The sequence below is a fragment of the Lynx rufus genome, unplaced genomic scaffold (genome assembly GCF_022079265.1).
Source record: "Lynx rufus isolate CCGP_SWC_20201006 ecotype Redwood Valley unplaced genomic scaffold, mLynRuf1.p SCAF_3, whole genome shotgun sequence".
NCBI classification, from domain to species: domain Eukaryota; kingdom Metazoa; phylum Chordata; class Mammalia; order Carnivora; family Felidae; genus Lynx; species Lynx rufus.
This window is the reverse complement of record NW_025814845.1, coordinates 162,431,594-162,450,551: the sequence shown is the minus strand read 5'-3', so window position 1 is coordinate 162,450,551 and position 18,958 is coordinate 162,431,594. Positions and strand designations below refer to the sequence as shown.

At 40.1% G+C, this 18,958-nt stretch overlaps 2 protein-coding genes across 5 annotated transcripts in view; one reads left to right on the top strand and one right to left on the bottom strand.

Moving 5' to 3' along the window:
- Positions 1-786: 786 nt before the first annotated feature.
- SMIM19 (small integral membrane protein 19) lies at positions 787-14,157 on the bottom strand. 4 transcript variants are annotated; one of them, XM_047091302.1, is made up of 5 exons: positions 14,070-14,157; positions 12,259-12,379; positions 10,355-10,492; positions 5,215-5,339; positions 787-978 (listed from the first exon to the last, which is right to left on the bottom strand). In XM_047091302.1, the coding sequence occupies exons 3-5, from the start codon at positions 10,486-10,488 to the stop codon at positions 914-916; spliced, it is 324 nt and encodes a 107-aa protein (XP_046947258.1). In that variant the 5' UTR covers positions 10,489-10,492; positions 12,259-12,379; positions 14,070-14,157; the 3' UTR covers positions 787-913. The 4 variants fall into 4 exon arrangements, with proteins under 4 accessions (XP_046947258.1, XP_046947259.1, XP_046947260.1 ...); XM_047091303.1 differs by having other exon boundaries at positions 12,259-12,376; positions 14,070-14,155; XM_047091304.1 differs by lacking the exon at positions 14,070-14,157 and adding an exon at positions 12,780-13,209.
- A 930-nt stretch (positions 14,158-15,087) lies between these two features.
- Positions 15,088-18,958, top strand: part of SLC20A2 (solute carrier family 20 member 2) — a 107,600-nt gene continuing 103,729 nt past the window's right edge. The window contains exon 1 of the mRNA XM_047091301.1: positions 15,088-18,467. The gene's annotated coding sequence lies outside the window, so the exon portion shown is untranslated. The remainder of the gene's footprint in view (positions 18,468-18,958) is intronic.

Below are 18,958 nucleotides of genomic sequence, written 5' to 3'. Positions count from 1 at the left end.
CCACCAACTTTTATTTAAATAAATAGGAAAAATTTGGTAAAAACATTTCCATGTATGGTACAAAATGGTACAAGATATGAGAGTCTTCAGGGAAGCTTATTATGCTAAAAAAGTGTAAGTATCCAGTTACATTAAACTTGAGAGTTACATGACCAAAAAAGCAAGTTGCTAACACCAGTAGAGAGGTGCCCATTTATTCCACAGCATGGTTGAAGTATGGTCCAAAGAAACTCTTCTGGTGGAAATGAAACTGTGGGATTAAAAAAAAAAAGGCAAACTCCAGGGAACACAATGAAGGGAAAACATTCCAATCACAGGAAGCTTCCACAATTAGTAGATGGGTTTGTTTCATGAGGATAGTAGAAAAGACAGTCTCCTGTGTAAGTTCTGAAGAAGCAAAGATAGTTAATTCAGGTGTGGTAATAACAGCGGTGAGAACACAAATGCGTCCATTATTGATTATGATATTCATCACAGAATACAATCGAGGATGTTATTCCAATGAATGGATTTTTACTTTTTAATTTTGCAAAAACTGTTCAAATCAAAGTGGCATAAGCTCCATACGCTCACCTCCAAAGATGTATTTTTATTCCTGACTGATCATATCCTGAAGAAATCAAAAGTCTTCACAAGGTAAAAATCACCATCTCTGGTTATATTCTATCTTCCTAAAGATGTACAGATTCTCTGTGTCCACACCTTTGAGACTTTTTTTTTAATTTGTATAACAAATGACTTGGTGACGCAATTTTAAAAAGCAAAACAAAACACAAAAAACTGGAAGAAAGTCACAAGTAAAATGATTTTATTGAGATAGGGTTAAAAAAAAATGCTGTTCATGATTTAGTACATTTAGGAGCTTGCTACCAGACTGTTGAACAATTACTTATGTTGTTCATTTTCTGTCATTTCATTCCAATGAGAGTTGCACACTGTCAGCTTGGTTTTGTGGCTGCTGATAGTCATACTTCCTTGCTATTAAAAAACAAAGCAAACACAAAACAAAAAAAAGTGATAAAATTAATAAAAATAGCAAAATATTAGCTAACATCATTAAATCAGTCAAGTCATGATTCTCAGTAAAGAATTAACTAATTAAGTAATTAGTAGAATTAAGTAAGAATTAATTTCTGATCCTGTAATTTCGCAGCACTGCTGATACTCATTTTTGTATGTTTATTTTATTATTTGTATGTCAGGATTATTCAGTTTTAAAAAACAGTGTAAACATTAATTAAGCTATTACAGTTAAATTAACATTTTATAATTTCCTTTCTTTTTTTTAAGTTTATTTATTTACCTTGAGAGAGAGAGAGAGAGAGAGAGAGAGAGCGAGCAGAGGACAGGCAGAGAGAAAGGGAAAGAGAGAATCCCAAGCAGGCTCCATGCTGCCAGTGCAGAGCCCAATGTGGGGCTTGATCTCACAAACCATGAGATCATGACCTGAGCTGAAATCAGAAGCTGGATGCTTAACCGACTAAGCCACCCCGGTGCCCCAATTTCCTTCTTTCTTATCTCGCACTTCCACCTTAAGCTGATAGTAATGCTTTTGTTCACATCATAATGAATTTGACTATATTTTAACTTGTAAGTCTAAGAAACTTATTACTGAACATTGTCAATATAAACTAGAAGAGGGGCACCTGGGTGGCTGTTGGTTGAGCAACCAACTTTGGCTCAGGTCTGGATCTCACGGTTTGTGAGTTCGGGCCCCGCACTGGGCTCTGTGCTGACAGCTCAGAGCCTGGAGCCTGCTTCTGATTCTGTGTCTCCCTCTCTCTCTGCCCCTCCCACCCCCCACACTCTGTCTCTCTCTGCCTCTCAAAAATAAAGAAAACTAATAAAAAAAATTTTTTTAATATAAACTAGAAGAAAAAACAGATATGCATTCTGTGGGTTTTTTTTGTACTTCTGAGAAATGTTTATTGAAGAAGAATGGTCTTAACCTGGAACTGGAGAGAGTGCAGGGTTAAAATCTTTATAAATGTCATTCACTGCCTACAGTTAAAACTTTCACTCACCTCCTTAAGTTTTTACTAGCCAAGAAAAAGACACTATTTATTTATGCTACTCAGGGTGCATCCAAAAGTTTGTGGCCTACAGTTTATACAATTTTGGGAGTCGTCTTTAAGAAAAAGAACTTTGTTTACTATTTCCTTTTGAACTGCCTGACTTTGTCAGGAATAGATATGTCACGAACACTAAGAATGAGCCAATGTGATTGGATTCATTAAACATGTAAATCCACACATATACTATTTAAAGAAAAATGGCTTCTAAAGATGTTCACATCTTAATCCCCTAAATCCGTGAATATGTTATTTTACAGGACAAAAGGGACTTTGAAGATGTGATTAAGGTAAGGACCTTATAATGAGGAGATTACCCTGGATTATCTGGCCCAACCTAATCAAATGGACCTTAAAAATCAGAGAACCTTTCCTGAGTTCAGAGAGGGACTAATATAAAAATGGAAGAATGATCAGAAAGATTACATGCTGCTGGCTCCCAATGCGGAGGCATAGGGCCATAAACCAAGGAACATGAGTGGCCTCCAGAAGCTTTCTAGCAAAAACTCTCTTCTAGAGCCTCCAGAAAGAAACAGTACCCTGCTGACACCTGATTTCAGCCCAGTGAGACCGATGTAGGACATCTACACTACAAAATTGTAAGACCATACATTTGTGTTGTATTTAGCCACTGGATTTGTAGTGATTTGTTACAGCAGCAGTAGAAAACTAACACACCCTACAAACACAGGAATTCAGATAAATTTTATTTTATGGCGTTCCCATCAAAAAAGAAAAAAAAAACTGTATACTTGGTTTATAATAGTATATGTTATGCTACTGAATGTATTACTAATAGGAGATAGTTTCTGTTTTGACTGGGTGTCAACAGAAACTTAATTCTTTATAATTTTCCAAACAGAGCTTCTGGCTCTCTACTTTGTGTTTTGTTTTGTTGGTATTTTCTTTAAAAATTTTTTTTTTTCAACGTTTATTTATTTTGGGGACAGAGAGAGACAGAGCATGAACGGGGGAGGGGCAGAGAGAGAAGGAGACACAGAATCGGAAACAGGCTCCAGGCTCCGAGCCATCAGCCCAGAGCCTGACGCGGGGCTCGAACTCACAGACCGCGAGATCGTGACCTGGCTGAAGTCGGACGCTTAACCGACTGCGCCACCCAGGCGCCCCGTGTTGGTATTTTCTTTTAAAAGAACTTTTTTATTGTGGTAAAATATACATGAATTTTGCCATTTTAACTTTTTGTTTTTTTTAATGTTTATTTATTTTTGAGAGAGAGAAAGAGAGACAGACAGAGTGCAAGCAGGGGGAGGGGCTGAGACAGAGGGAGACACAGAATTCGAAGCAGGCTCCAGGCTCTGAGCTGTCAGCACAGAGCCCAATGTGGGGTTCAAACTCAGGAACTGTGAGATCATGACCTGAGCTGAAGTCGGATGCTTAACCGACTCAGCCACCCAGGAGCCCCTTAACTATTTCTAAGGGCACAGTTCAGTAGCATTAGGTACATTCATATTGCTCTGCAACCATCACCACCATCTGCCTACAGAGCTCTTCTGATCATCCCCAACTGAACTCCACACCCATTAAGCAATAACTTCCCACTGCCTCCTCCCCAGGTCCCTGACATCCACCGTTCTATTTTCTGTCTCTACGAATTTGCCTCCTTTAAGTGAAATATCTGTTCTTTTGCAACTGGCTTATTTCCCTTCATAATAAGAATCACTATGAAACATAACGTCCTCAGGTTCATCTGTGCTGTAGCACGTGTCAGCATTTCCTTCCTCTTAAAGACTGAATAACATCCTATTGGATTTCTATATCACATTTTGTGTATCTGTCAAGGGCACTTGGGTTGTTTCTCCCTTTTGGCTATTGTGAGTAATGCTGCTATGTTCAATTTTACTTCTTATTTTGAACTGGTAACATATGCAGATGGTACAAAATGCAAAAGGAACAGAGGAAACAGTAAAAAGTGTATCTTCCTCCTACCTGATCAATCCTGTGGCTACCCACCCCGTTCCTCGCCCTAAAGGAATTGCTGTTACTAGTTTTCAGGATAACATTTATGCTTAAGATTTTAGAGGTTCTACTTGTGTTTATGTGTGTATATACACGTATATGCACGTAAACATGTATATTTTCACCTGAAATTCCATTTTGCCCGAGACACATAGTAGCGATATCTTGCTGATCATTCTTTCTTGCATCTTTCTATGCATACACACACACATGCACACACACTTAATTTTTTACTGTAGACAACTGCTTTAAAAAGTGTCCAGTCTTTTCCCCTTAAATTCCACACAGTCCCCATCAAGGTAATGAATGTTAATAATCTGATGCGTATCTTTCCAAGCCTTCCTCCATGCTTGCATAATTATATAGAACATTTATATTAGACATAGATAATACAAGGGATGTTTTGGTCCTTTGATTTTAAAAGAGTAGCATCCTAGTATATATATTATTTTATCTTGCTCTTCTCAGTTAATAATATATCTTGGAAACCACAACTCATTCTTTTAAATGGTGGCATAAAAGACTGTGGCTTAGATGTACATTTCATTATGACTCTATACATTTTAAACTTTATTTCTTCTCCATGACATACATACCGACAGTGTTTAGTACTATATGACACATTGAGACATGACTTCTAGCCTTGCACGTTGATATCACATGCCACATTCCTAGAAGCAATTCTTATATTGCTTTGGCTTGCAGTAATTTAATTATAATAGAAATGACTGCAAACTCCATAAATACAAAATTCAAACCCAAACTAAATGCAGCTCCAGCTCAACTTCCCCTCAGCCACATCCCCAAATGCTCTTGGCCACTTAATGCTACTCCACATGAGGGATGTGCAAAGGAGGGCAAATTAGAGCAGGAAGAGACAGCAGTCTTAGCTGATGGGTAAAATAACTAATTTTTGCAAAACATATAAAAATATCATCATATGAACACATTGCTAGGGCTGTTCTCAGGGTCCTAAAGGGCCCCATACAAGCAGAGGGCTCTGAAGCATCAACTACATGGCAGATCTGCCTTTGCCAATACCATGCTCATCATCTAAAAAAGGCACTATCAATTATTTCTGATAACCTTTGCTAACTGAACTCAATTCCAAAAAAATCTATTTGAAACATGTCTATATATACAGTTCAGCACAGAATATACTTACAAATGGAATACATTTCCAGTTGCTGTCTTAAACGAATTTTGCTTATTGTGTCATAAAAGCTGGGCTCTGATAAAGTTTCTGCTGTAGGTGGCACACTGAATATCCTCATAATTTTCCTTTTGTTCCTAAAACACAAAACCAATACAGAAGAGAGATTTGTATTAATATCTATTGGACTGTAATGAACTCAGGACCATAGTAATCAGAAGATACATCACAAGGACTTAAGGGGTGCCTGGGTGGCTCAGATGGCTAAATGTCTGACCTGGGCTCAGGTCATGATCTTGTGAATTGTGAGTTCGAGCCCCCATTGGGCTCTGTGCTGACAGTGCAGAGTCTACTTGGGATTCTCTCTCTCTCTCTCTCTCTCTCTTTCTCTGCCCCTCATCCACTTGCATTCTCTCTCTCTCTCTGAAAATAAATAAACTTTAAAAAAAAGGACTTAAGTAACAATGCGCTCATTTCTTTTGTATCTGTGAGATGCTTCCTTGGCTCAAGTGTTCTTTCTTTCCCTAAAAACCACGAAGCTGTACATGTATGGCCACAGGGCTCTAAGAAAGAAAAGAAAGCTGAAAACATCCCTGTAATACAACAAAGAGATGTACTTTCATTGCACTTCCACTCCTTCCTCTCACCAAAAGCCAAATACGGTATGGGAAAATGCATAAACAAGAAAACATCTTATTTTTCTCCTCCCTCTGGTGTCATCCAAATAAAGCTAAATTACTGGGTTAGCGAATAAACAGAATGGGAGTAGACCTTAATTTTGGAAAATAATGAATCACCATATTTCTTAAATACAATTGCATAGCCTTAGTGGGTCCATCTACTTAAAACTAACAGTATGTCTCTGCTTTTAAAACAGGAGGGTCGGGGGGGACGTGGTGGCTATTTCTGGAAGAAAGCTGTTACCTGCAAGTAAACTGGCGATGGTGTGTGGAGCCTTCTCTCAGCCACCCTGGAGTCCAGGCTGTCAATGGGCCAGCTGCTCCAGGGGTCATGTGGCTGGAAAGGCAAACCTGCCTGTCTGAGAACAAGTGTGAGTTCTGACCTGCTCCCCAGGCCAAACATCAATTATTTTTTGATTACTAATTAATTTGAACTATCTAATGCCTTTAAAAAAAATTTACATTTATTTATTTAAATTCAAGTTAGTTAATATACAGTATAGTATTGGTTTTAGGAATAGAACCCAGTGATTCATTACTTATATAACCCCCAGTGCTCATCCCAAGTGCCCTCCTTAATGCCTATCACCCATTTAGCCCATCTCTCCACTCACCTTCCCTCTAGCAACCCCCAGTTTGTTCTCTGTATTTAAAAGTCTCATACGGTTTGCCTCCCTCTGTTTTTATCTTATTTTTCCTTCCCTTGCCCTATGTTCATCTGTCATGTTTCTTAAATTCTACATGAGTGAAATTATATGACATCTATCTTTTTCTGACTGACTTATTCTACTTAGCATAATACACTCTAGTTCCATCCACATTGTTGCAAATGGCAAGGTTTCATTATTTTTGATTGCTGAGTAGTATTCCATTGTATATATATACACACTTCTTTATCCATTCATCAGCTGATGGACGTTTGGGCTCTTTCCATACTTTGGTTATTGTTGATAATGCTGCTATAAACATTGGGGTGTGTATACCCCTTCGAATCAGCATTTTTGTATCCTTTGGATAAATACCTAGTAGCGCAATTGCTGGGTGGTAGGGTAGTTCTATTTTTAATTTTTTGAGAAGCCTCCATACTGTTTTCCAGAGTGGCTGCACCAGTTTGCATTCCTACCAGCAGTGAAAGAGTTCCCCTTTCTCTGCATCCTCACCAACATCTGTTATTGCCTGAGTTGTTAATTTTAGCCATCCTGATGGGAGTGAGGTGGCATCTCATTGTGGTTTTGATTTGTATTTCCCTGATGATGAGTGATGTGGAGCATCATCTGCATGTTTTCTTTGGAAAAGTGTCTATTCATGTCTTCTGCCCATTTCTTCACTGGATTATTTGTTTTTGTGTGTTGAATTTGATAAGTTCTTCATAGATTTTGGATACTAACTCTTTATCTGATTAGGTCATTTGCAAACATCTTCTCCCATTCCATCAGTTGCCTTTTAGTTTTCTTGATTGTTTCCTTCACTGTGCAGCAGCTTTTTATTTTAATAAGGTCCCAATAGTTCATTTTTGCTTTGGTTTCCCTTGCCTTCTGAGACATGTCTAGTAAGGAGTTGCTGTGGCCAAGGTCAAAAAGGTTGTTGACTGCTTTCTCCTCTAGGATTTTGATGGCTTCCTGTCTTACATTTCGGTCTTTCATCCATTTTGAGTTTATTTTTGTCCATGGTATAAGAAAGCGGTCCAGTTTCATTCTTCTGCATGTCACTGTCCAGTTCTCCCATTACCATTTGCTGAAGAGACTGTCTTTTTTTTCCACTGGATACTCTTTTCTACTTTGTCAAAGATTAGTTGGCCATATGTTTGTGGGTCCATTTCTGGGTTCTCTAGAACCCAGATCTGTTCCATTGATCTATGTGTTTTTGTGCTAGTACCATACTGTCTTGATGACTACCGCTTTGTAATACAGCTTGAAGTCCAGAATTGTGATGCCTCCATCTTTGCTTTTCTTTTTCAACATTACTTTGACTATTCAGGATCTTTTGTGGTTCCATACAAATTTTAGGATTGTTTGCTCTAGCTCTGTGAAGAATGCTGGAATTATTTTGATTGGGATTGCATTGAATGTGTAGATAGCTTTGGGTAATACTGACATTTTAACAATAGCAGTTCTTCCAATGCATGAGCATGGAATGTTTTTCCATTTCTTTGTGTCTTCTTCAATTTCCTTCCTAAATTTTCTATAGTTTTCAGCATATAGATCTTCTATCTGTTTGCCTAGGTTTATTCCTAGGCATCTTATGGGTTTTGGTTCAATTGTAAATGGGATTGATTCCTTGATTTCTCTTTCTGCTTCTTCATTATTGGTGTGTAGTAATGCAACTGACTTCTGTATGTTGATTTTTTATCCTGTGACTTTGCTGAATTCACATATTATAGTCTTTTGGGTTTTCCATGTAAAGTATCATGTTGTCTGTGAAGAGTGAAAGTCTGACTTCTACTTTGCCAATTTGTATGCCTTTTATTTCTTTTTGTTATCTGACTTCTGAGGCTAGGATTTCCAGTACTTTGTTGAACAACAGTGGTGAGAGTGGACATCTCTGTTGTGTTCCTGACCTTAGAGGGAAGTTCTCAGTTTTTCCCCATTGAGGACGCTATTAGCTGTGGGCCTTTCATATATGGCTTTTATGATGTTGAGGTATGTTTCTTCTATCCATACTTTTTTGAGGGTTTTTATCAAGAAAGGATGCTGTATTTTGTCAAATGCTTTTCTGCATCTATTGACAGGATAATATGATTCTCAGTCTTTCTTCTCTTAATGTTGTACATCACGTTGATTGATTTGCAAATATTAACTCAGCTCTGCAGCTGAAGAATGAATCTCACTTGATCATGGTGAATAATTCTTTTAATGTACTGTTGAATTCAATTTGCTAGTATCTCATTGAGAATTTCTGCATCCAGGTTCATCAGGGATATTGGCCTGTAATTCTCCTTATTAGTGGGGTCTTTGGAACCAAGGTAATGCTGGCTTCATAGAATGAATTTGGAAGTTTTCCTTCCATGTCTGTCTTGTGGAACAGTTTGAAAAGAACAGGTATTAACTCTTCTTCAAATGTCTGGTCGAATTTCTCTGGGAAGCCATCTGACCCAGGACTCTTAATTGTTGTCAGATCAATGAAACCAAGAGCTGTTTTTTTTTTTTTTTAAAGAATAAAAAAATTGATAAACCCGTAGCCAAACTTCTCAAAAAGAAAAGAGAGTGGACACAAATAGATAAAATCATGAATGAAGGAGGAAAGATCACAACCAACACCATAGAAATATAAATAATTATAAGAGAATACTATGATAGATGATATGCCAACAAACTGGACAACCTGGAAGAATGGACAAATTCCTAGACACTCACAAACTACCGAAACTCAAACAGAAATAGAAAATTTGAACAGGCCCATAACCAGCAGAGAAATTAAATCAGTTATCAAATATCTTCTAACATATCTAATGCCTTTTTAACCTGCATAGAGAATACCGAAGAGCATGGGGCCCTAAGGAGAAGCAACTCAGTCCAGTGAATACTGCTTTTACTCTTCAAAGCACCCATCTCTCTCTCTCTCTTTTTTAATTGTACTTAAAGGAAAGGAGCCATGGTGTGTGAAAAAGAATAGTTAAATTATGCTACAACACCTGGAATTAAACCAGGAAATATTTATTGAGGATTTACACTGTGTGGCACACCAGGGACACAAGGTTAAAAGGGAAAGCCCTTGTCCTGAAGGGACTGAAGTTTTTGTGGAACAGACAGACAAGTAGCCAGATAATACCAACATTATTCAGTAAGTGCTATGATATGGTCATGCACAAGAATCAGAAGGGAAAACTTAACATGTGCCAAGAGAGAATTGCTTAATACATAGGAATTAGTGTTTCTGCATTTCAGGCATGTTGGCCAAAAATAAAATGCTCATCCTAGAGTGACAGAGGGCCCAGGCTGGATGATAAAATTGAGCTACATTAGAAATGATAGAAGCCAGTCAGGGTACCTGAGCTGCACTTAAATTTCCAACCTTTTTTTTTTTTTTTTTTTTTTTGAGAAAGAGAGAGAGAGAGAGAGCAAGAGAGCACACATGCATGAGCACAAGATGGGGAGAGGGCAGAGGGAGAGAGAGAGAAAATCCTAAGCAGGCTCCACACTCAGCGCCACAAAGCCCCACGTGGGGCTTCCTCCCACAACCCTGGGATCATGACCTGAGCCAGAATCAAGAGTTGGACCCTCAACCAACTAAGCCACCCAGGCACCCCAAAATGTCCAACTCCTAAGGCAGTGGGCTCTTCAAAGCTAAGCCTTGGTGTCCAGAGCTCGAGGACAGACCTGAATAGATAGTGCTTTCATAGCAAGAACAAAAATGCTCAATTTTGCAATAATGCATAAATGCAGTATTTTTGTGCATTTAATTTGGAACAAACAAACGTGTAAACCTTTTAAATGCCCAGTTTCTTATCAACCCTGAAATACTAAAACCTTTACCTCTTGGCATACATGAAGAGAACAAAGCTAACAAGGATCACTACCAAGTAAACATTGGTGGCTTCATTCCAGGCCTCATGAACACTGTAATCCATAGAGCCATCGTCACCCATCACTCCGTAACCTCCAGGCATGGGGCTAGAAGAAAGAGAAGAGAACAGGGGTTCTTTTAGTTAGTGGTGGTATGACCATCTGGAGAAAGGCTGGCAAACATATGGCCTTCTGGCCAACTCCAGCCTGCTGCCTGCTTTTGGATGGCCCAGGAGCCAAGAATGGTTTCACATTTCTAAGTGGATATATTTTAAATGGTTGTAAGCACCTGTATAGTACCCTTGATTTTTGCTTTCCAGCCCTCAAAGCCTAAAATATTTATAATCTTGCCCTTTAAGAAAAAGTTTGCCAACCCCTGGGCTAGATAACTAAGGCATGAAATGTATTTCCCCTTATTTTTGATTTTGAAACATTGTATCTTCCACATGTAGGTTAAAACTCTAGTTAATCTCTATGCTCTTTCACTTGCCTCCCATTCAAGTGGGAAAGTTTGAAGCTTTATCTAGTTTTGGCCTCCTGGCCAAATGTGGTTGAAAGAAACTATGGGGTAAAAGTTACTTTTTGCTATTTACACAGCTGTGACTTCTATTCAAGGAAATGCATTCTTCCTACATTCTCACAGAAAATAAGAGTGGTAATAGCAAGTGTTTCAAATAGCAAGTAAAAGAGTAATGGTGTCCCCTTGGTGTTTGAGAGTTAGTTAAAAGTGCCTCCCTTGTGTTGGACATACAGGTAAATCTAAGTAAAATGACCTAATACGTGAAAGAAAACCAAAAAGCATTGTTTTAGACATTATATGAAAAGGAAAAAAATTGAACAAGTTATAGGTGATAAATGTACAGTAGTTTCTAAGAATTAGACAGCCATTTTCTAATTCCAAGAAAAAGAATATCTGAAATGTCCAAGAAATTGTTTTGCAATATTTTTCTAGACATCTTACCAACAATGAAGGCATTGCAGACATTCTTGCACAAACTATCCTCCAATCTCCTGTAAGCTTCCAAAATGTTCTGCAATGTAGATCTGGCTCAGTGTTAACAAGTGTGCATTAAAGGCAGTCTTTCTTTCTTATAGCTTACCTCTGTATAAAATGAATAAAATTTCCCCAGAGGTCTGCTCCTAAACCAGGTGGCATGTTTTCTCTGCTGACACCTTAAGTTTTTGTCAGATGTTTGGGGACATCCTATGTTCATTTACAATAAAGTGAGTGGCATGAGTGCTCATTTAACTTAAACTCTAGACACCGAGGTTAAGAGTGATCTCTTTAAAATATCTGTTGGTGTCTGATGAATATAAAGATTGATCTTTTAAAAATTGGCCAAGTAGTAATAAAAACAGAACTTATGTTAAATTATAAAAATTTGTAGATGCAAGATCTAGATATTACTTAAACATTATACCATACCCAATTCCTTGATATTAAAGCCTGGAAATGGATTTTTTTTTTTAAAGGAGTAGGATATATAGGGAGATTTGGCATATTTACAGTTTTAACTCTTATTTCTTAAAACTGAACTCCAGACTTTCTCTGAAAGTGATCAGCCTATTTTAGAAATGGAAACTTTGGGAAGACACGAGACTATAATTGTCTTTATGATTTCTGGAATCTAGAATTTTGCTGGTGCTAAAATGTAAAGTAACAACAACAAACATGTTTTTGGCAAAAAGAGATGACTTTGGATATCTGATTTGAGATGCTGCAGAAAGCCACGGACGATTGCACCACAAGGGTGGTAGGTTTCAGGATTGGGAGCTATTAGCAGATTTGGGAAGAAACAGTGAACATACAGCAGCAGCCATTGGAACATTTTGCAGGTGCCCGTTGTCTGACAAATCATAGAAGTGTTTCCTACCTGTTTTCTAACACCTGAATGGATCTGCGCCAGGTTAGTTTCTTGCTTCCATTTCTCACAAAATTCTGTTCATGGGCCCCTTGATAAATGGTGTATTCCTACAGAGCTTGTCTTCATCCTGCTACAAATATGCCGGTCTTTAATTATATGTAGAGAAGGATTTTGAATTACTACTGACCCAGAATGGTAAAATTTTAACATGAATTAAACAACATGGATTATACAACATCGCTGGTATGCAATGACACTACCATTCCACAGTTCTAGGGACAGGCACTTGAGTTATTTTTAGCACTGTAGTTGTGAAAGATTTGCACTGAGGGTAGGCCTTGCCTCCCCAGTCCTTCATCATGACCAATGGCATGGTTTTGCAAGACTACCAGGAAGAAGGAATGGCCTTGTCCAGAGTCATAGTACAGACCCACGGCCCACATGTGGCCTGAACTATGACCGTCACCTCCCAGCACACTACAGTCTAACAAACTGTACCCATACATACTTGCTAAGCGGTGACTACATACCACTACAGCCTTCTAAAGCACAATGCACAGTTTCAGCAAGATCACCATTATGGCCAGCCACTTGCTTGGATCATCGTTCAGGGTTCTTGTGAGAAAACTGAATTTTCACATATTTTTCCTGTGCAGTGATGCTTGAACAATTTCGGTAAGGGGATTCTAGGATGAGCTTAGTTAAGTCCCAAGTAAAACGTTAGTATCCAGAGACAGAGTTCCCAAAATATGACAACTAGAGCTTGGTTTTCGTTTGATAAACTTTCAGGTTGAGAACTAGGAGAAAATTTCCAGGGATCAAGTGACTGTATCATAAGTTTTAAAATCAGTTTCCTGATACCATGTTTAGGTGGTTCTAAAATGGAGTATCATTTGTCATTCTGCCTTGAATATTACATTTTTGTCTCTCACTTACAGCTTTGCTATCTTGATAAAAATTCAGATTGGCATCACTTACAGAGTTGCTTACAACACAATCCACTGCATAAATGTAATTTTCTCTGTCTTCTGAAACATTAAAGGTTTGGGCTCCCAAAGCAGAAGGGTACAAGGTAACAGGCCTTCAACCAAGAGGAAGAGGGAATTAACATTTGAGGGCTTATATGTAGGGCAGTCCACATATTGAGTTTTTGCAATAGTGAGGCACTAACGCTCCATTTCACAGAAGAAAGAAACCGGGAAGGTGGTAGTGGTGGTTATGTAACTCGCCCAAAGTTGCAAGTAGGGAGTGGAGCAAGTAGGGAGTAGGGAGTGGAGCGGCAACTTGACTGTCACATATAACTGACTTCTAAACCTGAGTCCTTCCAGCCTTGACCCCGGTTCCTTGACACCGGCTCCTCCTGGAAGGAAATCCAGTCGCGAGGGTATAAAATATAATCCTTTCCCACTAAGTGGCCACAGGCAGCTTCCAGAGCGGCCGGGAACATCCTTTGCGCTTCCGCCGCTCGAAGGCTGCGCGGGGCTCAATCTTAAAACGCTGGCGCTAAACTCCAGCTGCGCCGGGGACGTCTCGGCCGCCCCCTGCTCGCGCGGCCGTCGCGGCTGCTTCGGCTTTTTGTCTGCGTTTCTGGCCCTCGGAGCCTCACTATTCCTTACGACCCGGAGAGAGGCTCGCAGCGCGGGCTGGACTCGTAGGAGCCTCCGTGCCCAGGGCTGGGGGCGCGGAGCGGGCAGCGGACCCCTCCCTTCCCCTCCCCCGCGAGTCTCGGGCGGGGCGGGCCGGCGCGCGGGCGGGGGGCGGGGCCGGGTGACGCGGCCCCGCCCGGGGCCCGGGAGGCGCCGGGACGCGGGTCCACTCACGCTGCTGGCTCCGGAGGCGGCACGCGGCCAGGCTGCTCCGCTCGGGGCTCTTTCCCCCAGAGTCGGGGCCGGACGCGCGGGACCCGGTTACCGACCGGACCTGGACGACCTCTGCCTTCGTCATTTCCTGCCGGCCCGCCGGTTTCCGGATGAAACGAGGAGCCAGGTCTTTCCCCCCGCCCCCCCCCCGCCCCCCTTTTCAGTTTTTGAACGGGAGCGACGCAGCGACGGCCCCGGTGCCGCCCCCGGGCGCGTGAGTGGAGCCGGGCTCCCTTCCCCTCCCCCGTGGCGCGTCACCTCCGTGCGCCGCCCTCCGCGAGCCCCCGGCCCGGAGCCCGGAGCCCCCGCGGGAGGGCTGGGCGGGCCGGGGTGGCGGGCTCTGGTGCTGGCGGCGGGTCTCGCCGCCCCCGCCTGGAAGTCCACGTGGGTGTTGCGGTTGTGTGCCAAAACCGAGCGAGAAGTAGCGGGGACGGGTCATTACCCGGGAGTTCCATGCCTCTGCCCGCCCCACTTCGGCGCGCCCCGGGCGTGATTGTCAGCGTGGGAGGGGGGAATGTGCATTGATTGTCCCACGAATCGGGATTAAGCTGGGAAACACGGAGATTTTCTTCTTTCGTAATGAAGGCGTAGAGTTACTTTTAGTATTTAATAGTTAAGAAAGCATATGCTTTCCAAATTATCTTTCCATTTTTCCCTTTTAATAAATGATGCGTGGCTGAGATTGTTGAGGTGTTTTAAAAACTGGATGTGCCCAGGATGCCGCAGTATTGTCAGTTGAAGTGATTTTTGTGTATTAAAAAAATTTTGTGTAAAATAGATTTCCTTGGGAAATAGATTTGAAAAATGGATTTTCTGCCATAAGAGTTAATGAATTTATGCAGGATTTCAGCATCAGTGTTCAAGTAATCAGATTTCAGTGGTTGGTAGCAACCTTGGGAATAAATGGCCACTTGTCCACACGCTTGAGGTCTTAACTATTTATGTTGAGCTAGTTCTCTAGGATCAGCTGACTGCTAATTATAATTCATACCAGATCTTGTAGCGGTTGTATCCTTAATAAGAAGAGGTTAAGAGCTAACCTTTAACCCAAATCTCTTTGCAAGTTTTCTCTGCCTTTTTTGTGGCTCATTCTGTTACAGTTAAGCTCATCTTTGTCTGGATGAAGAACATTGCTTGGTACAATAATATACTAGCTTTATTTAGAGTATTAATACACATTAACTTTTATGTATTATATATACATTATATATTCATGTAAGTAATTTATAAATATAAACCATTTAGTTTGACTCTAAAGTTGGAAAATTAGGAACAGTAGTAATGGGTAATGTTGAGTACTTGTTTGCCAGGCCTCTGCCAAATGGTATGTGCTTTATCATTTAATCTTCTGGGATAACTTTTGCATAGGCATAGTTTGCTCAGAAATTGTGAATACATGGGTTTGATTTGAATAGATCCAAATGTGGAGTATGTACATTAATTACTTCTGTTTCTGTTTTTGTGAAGAAGGGTGTTGGCAATATAAAATGACTCAGTAAAAGAATGTGTTTTTCAAGTTGGAAGATGGCTTTAAAATTGCATAAAACTGCAATTAGTCTCTTTATTTGGGTATTCAATAGTTTCTAAAGTCCTGTGTCTCATATTTATCCAAATTCTGATTACATATCATGGTCATCCAATGAACAGGTTATTCTTAGACATTGGAAAAAGGTAAATTTGGGAGAAACGTTAATGGCCCTTTTGAAAGTTTGTGTTTCCAAAAATACAATGTAATGATTTGTATAGGCATAACAATGAGAGTATGATGGTAAGGTCTAACAGTTTGCATCTTCTGAGAGTAGAAGAGGTTGAAAAGGACTGGAGAGGATGAGGGACGTGCTTGGAAATGTGTCTCATTTGTGATGAGAGTATATTGGACTTAACCTGTCTCCTGATTCTAGTGGTCCATCGTTGGAGAGAGAGAGAGGTTGGGAATGCTTTGCCAGTCACTATTATAAGAGGGTTCCTTTCCCCTGTGGGCCTGTGGGCCTTCTCTTTGGGGGGAGGGGCAGAGTGGAGAGTTGTCATCAATGGAAGGATGTAAGAAGAAAAAAACGCACATAGTTTCTTTTGGAGTTAATGTTTCCACCCATTGTGACTAACTGATTCCTGTCAGCACTTGCATCTTTAGGCACTTTCCTAGTAGATACTTGATAGCTGTGGGCAGCCACTGGTAGATCAAGGAAAGAAAGGAAAAGGGATGGGGTGGAGGGTGGAGACAAAGCACAAGGGTGTACAGCAGAGCATTAATAGGCTTTCCATTTGGGCAAAATTTAGGCCTCCAGTGGCCTCTGTAATGAAAATCGTTCTAATGGTATTGACCGTATGTATTTAAAATCTCTTCTATGATATTTGTATCCAAGAATCTGGAGAGTATCCCTTTAATGTGCTTTATGAACAGTGGAACATTTAGAATACAGTACATGAAAGTTACTGAATTTTTCACCACAGCCATTTCTGTATGTTTGTTGTTGGAGAGTCAGAATGACCATAATGACGGCATTGGCTCCTGTTTGTAAGGCATTTAACCAGTGTTGTTTCATCGTTTTGGAAGATAAGCTCTTCTCGTTCCTTACTTCAAAACTTGGCTCTCACATGGAGTGCCCTTTAAAGCTCCAGAGTGCAGGGATCTTTTCTGTCATTCATTGCCTTATCTCCAGAGCCTAGAACAGAGCCTGACCCATGGAAGGTACTCAGTGACTGTTTGTGGAATGAACCCAAATACACTGGAATCCTGTCCTCTCTTCTTTCCACTACCAGAGATCCCATTTAACTTTAGGGGCAGGGCCACACCAGCTTTACCTTCTCCACAGAATCTGCAGCTCACGATAAGCCCAGTATAAATGTATACTGGTATAAATGTTAGTTGTTTATACCACATACTTTGGCATTTAATCCCTTATGGCTTTATACTGTTAAATAAGTTTTTCTGCATGTTTTGTTTCCCCACCTAAAATAAAGGCTACTGAGGGCTGAGAATATATAAGGTACTATGTTTTCCTTATTCATCCAGTATAATATATACAGAGTAGCTTTGTATTTACTTATTGAGTGAATATTAGATACCCTAGGGGAAACATCAGAGATATTCAGCATGTGATTCCAGTCTTCAAGTAGGTCGTATTTTAGGTGGGCAGACATTGTGTGCACATGTGAAACAGTATGAGAATTTGCAGCTAAATAAAATAAAGTGAAAATAATAGCTAACATTTATGTAGTGCTTAAAATGTGCCAGATACTGTTTCAGGAATCTTTGCCTGTTAATTTGTTGGAATGTCAACAATCTTTCGAAGTAGGTACAGTTATAATCCCATTTCTTAAAACGAGGAAACTGAGACCCAGCAAGGTAATTAAATCACTTACCCAAGATCACAATGCATATAGTAAGGGGACTGGATATGAGCCCAGGCAGTCTGGCCCCCAAGTCAGTGTCCTTTCTCTGGGGAGTTTTTCTTGATCAAAGAAGACAGATCTAAAACTTGACACTAGTTTCTTGGCTGTAAAAAAGTTCTCTTTTTCAAATTTCAAAGTAGCATAGGTTGCAAGGACTGAGCTGCAGAAACAGTGCTGAATTTTTCAAATGGAAGTGGTTGATCAATGGTTCCGGGGACACTACATTTTGAAATGACTAAAGGCAAGGGGAGAGAAACTGAATTTTGAATCTCAACACTGAATGAGGATTATAACTCTTCCGTAGGTATTGAATTCAAGGACAGTGATTCACCAGGACGTAGGATAATGACTGTTGAAGTTTTTAATTTAGTGTCAGAAAACGTGAAATATAATATTGAATAACACTTGATATCTTACTACCTTTCTTTTTTAAACACTTACTAGATTTAAACCCCAGTGGTAGTAACTTACCAGAACGTAAGTGTTCCTGAAGGTTTCCTGTGCACTTATATCCATTTGCTGTGGCCTCATGTGGAATCTTGATCCACTTGTTCAGCTTGTCTTGGGCAGTACAGAACACTATTGGCCAGGAGGCCTCTTCTAGTAATATTTCTTTGATGGAAAAAAAAATGTAAAATTGTGCTGTTGATTTGGTGACATACCTGGAGTGAAGTCATTTTGAAGCTGCGTGGAATTAGAAGAGGGGCTGCAAACAAAATCCAGCAAGATGGAAAAAAAAAATGGTATTCTCTGAAAACCCACTTTTGTGTCCCTTTTGTCAGGAGCTGACAGTATTATTTTGGGGGTGTTGGGCATCAAAAGAGACACTGAATCCAAATGACTCCACAGATAGGGGAGTACATACATCAGCACACCCACTGTCCAGGAATCAGAGGAGGAAGTGCCCTTGAATGAAGCATGGGCTACAAACCTGGTTAGCGGCCAGGGAGGACACACGCTCTGCAGGTATAGTATTCTGTGTTATAGATTGTTTCTGCTGGGTAGGAGGTCATGTTGTTTGTCTTGGGGGTACTTTGTAATAGGAGTCAGTGAAGAAATGACCTGCTGTTTCCATTTTCATACCAGCACATATTTTGGGATGACCTGTCATAGAAGCAGTTTATAACTGTGAACATTGTCCCACAGTTGTGTTCTATTTAAATATCCCAAGAAATAATTGGAGTTAAAATAATCTATGTCGAAATGTCTATCCAATGGGCTTGTTAGCCTTAATCTTAATTTCAGGTTCTTCTCTGAATGGGGAGTTTTAGGGAAAGAGAAATTGAATTTATTTTAGTTCTATCAATATGAATTTATTTAATTCATTTATTTTAGTTCTATCAATATGGGATAATTTAATAAAATGTCTACTGCCCCATTTTATGAATTTTAGGTTTGTAGAGCTGGATCCTGAATGTGATCCAGTGCGATTGTTCTTTAAGTAGAAGTGTACGTCA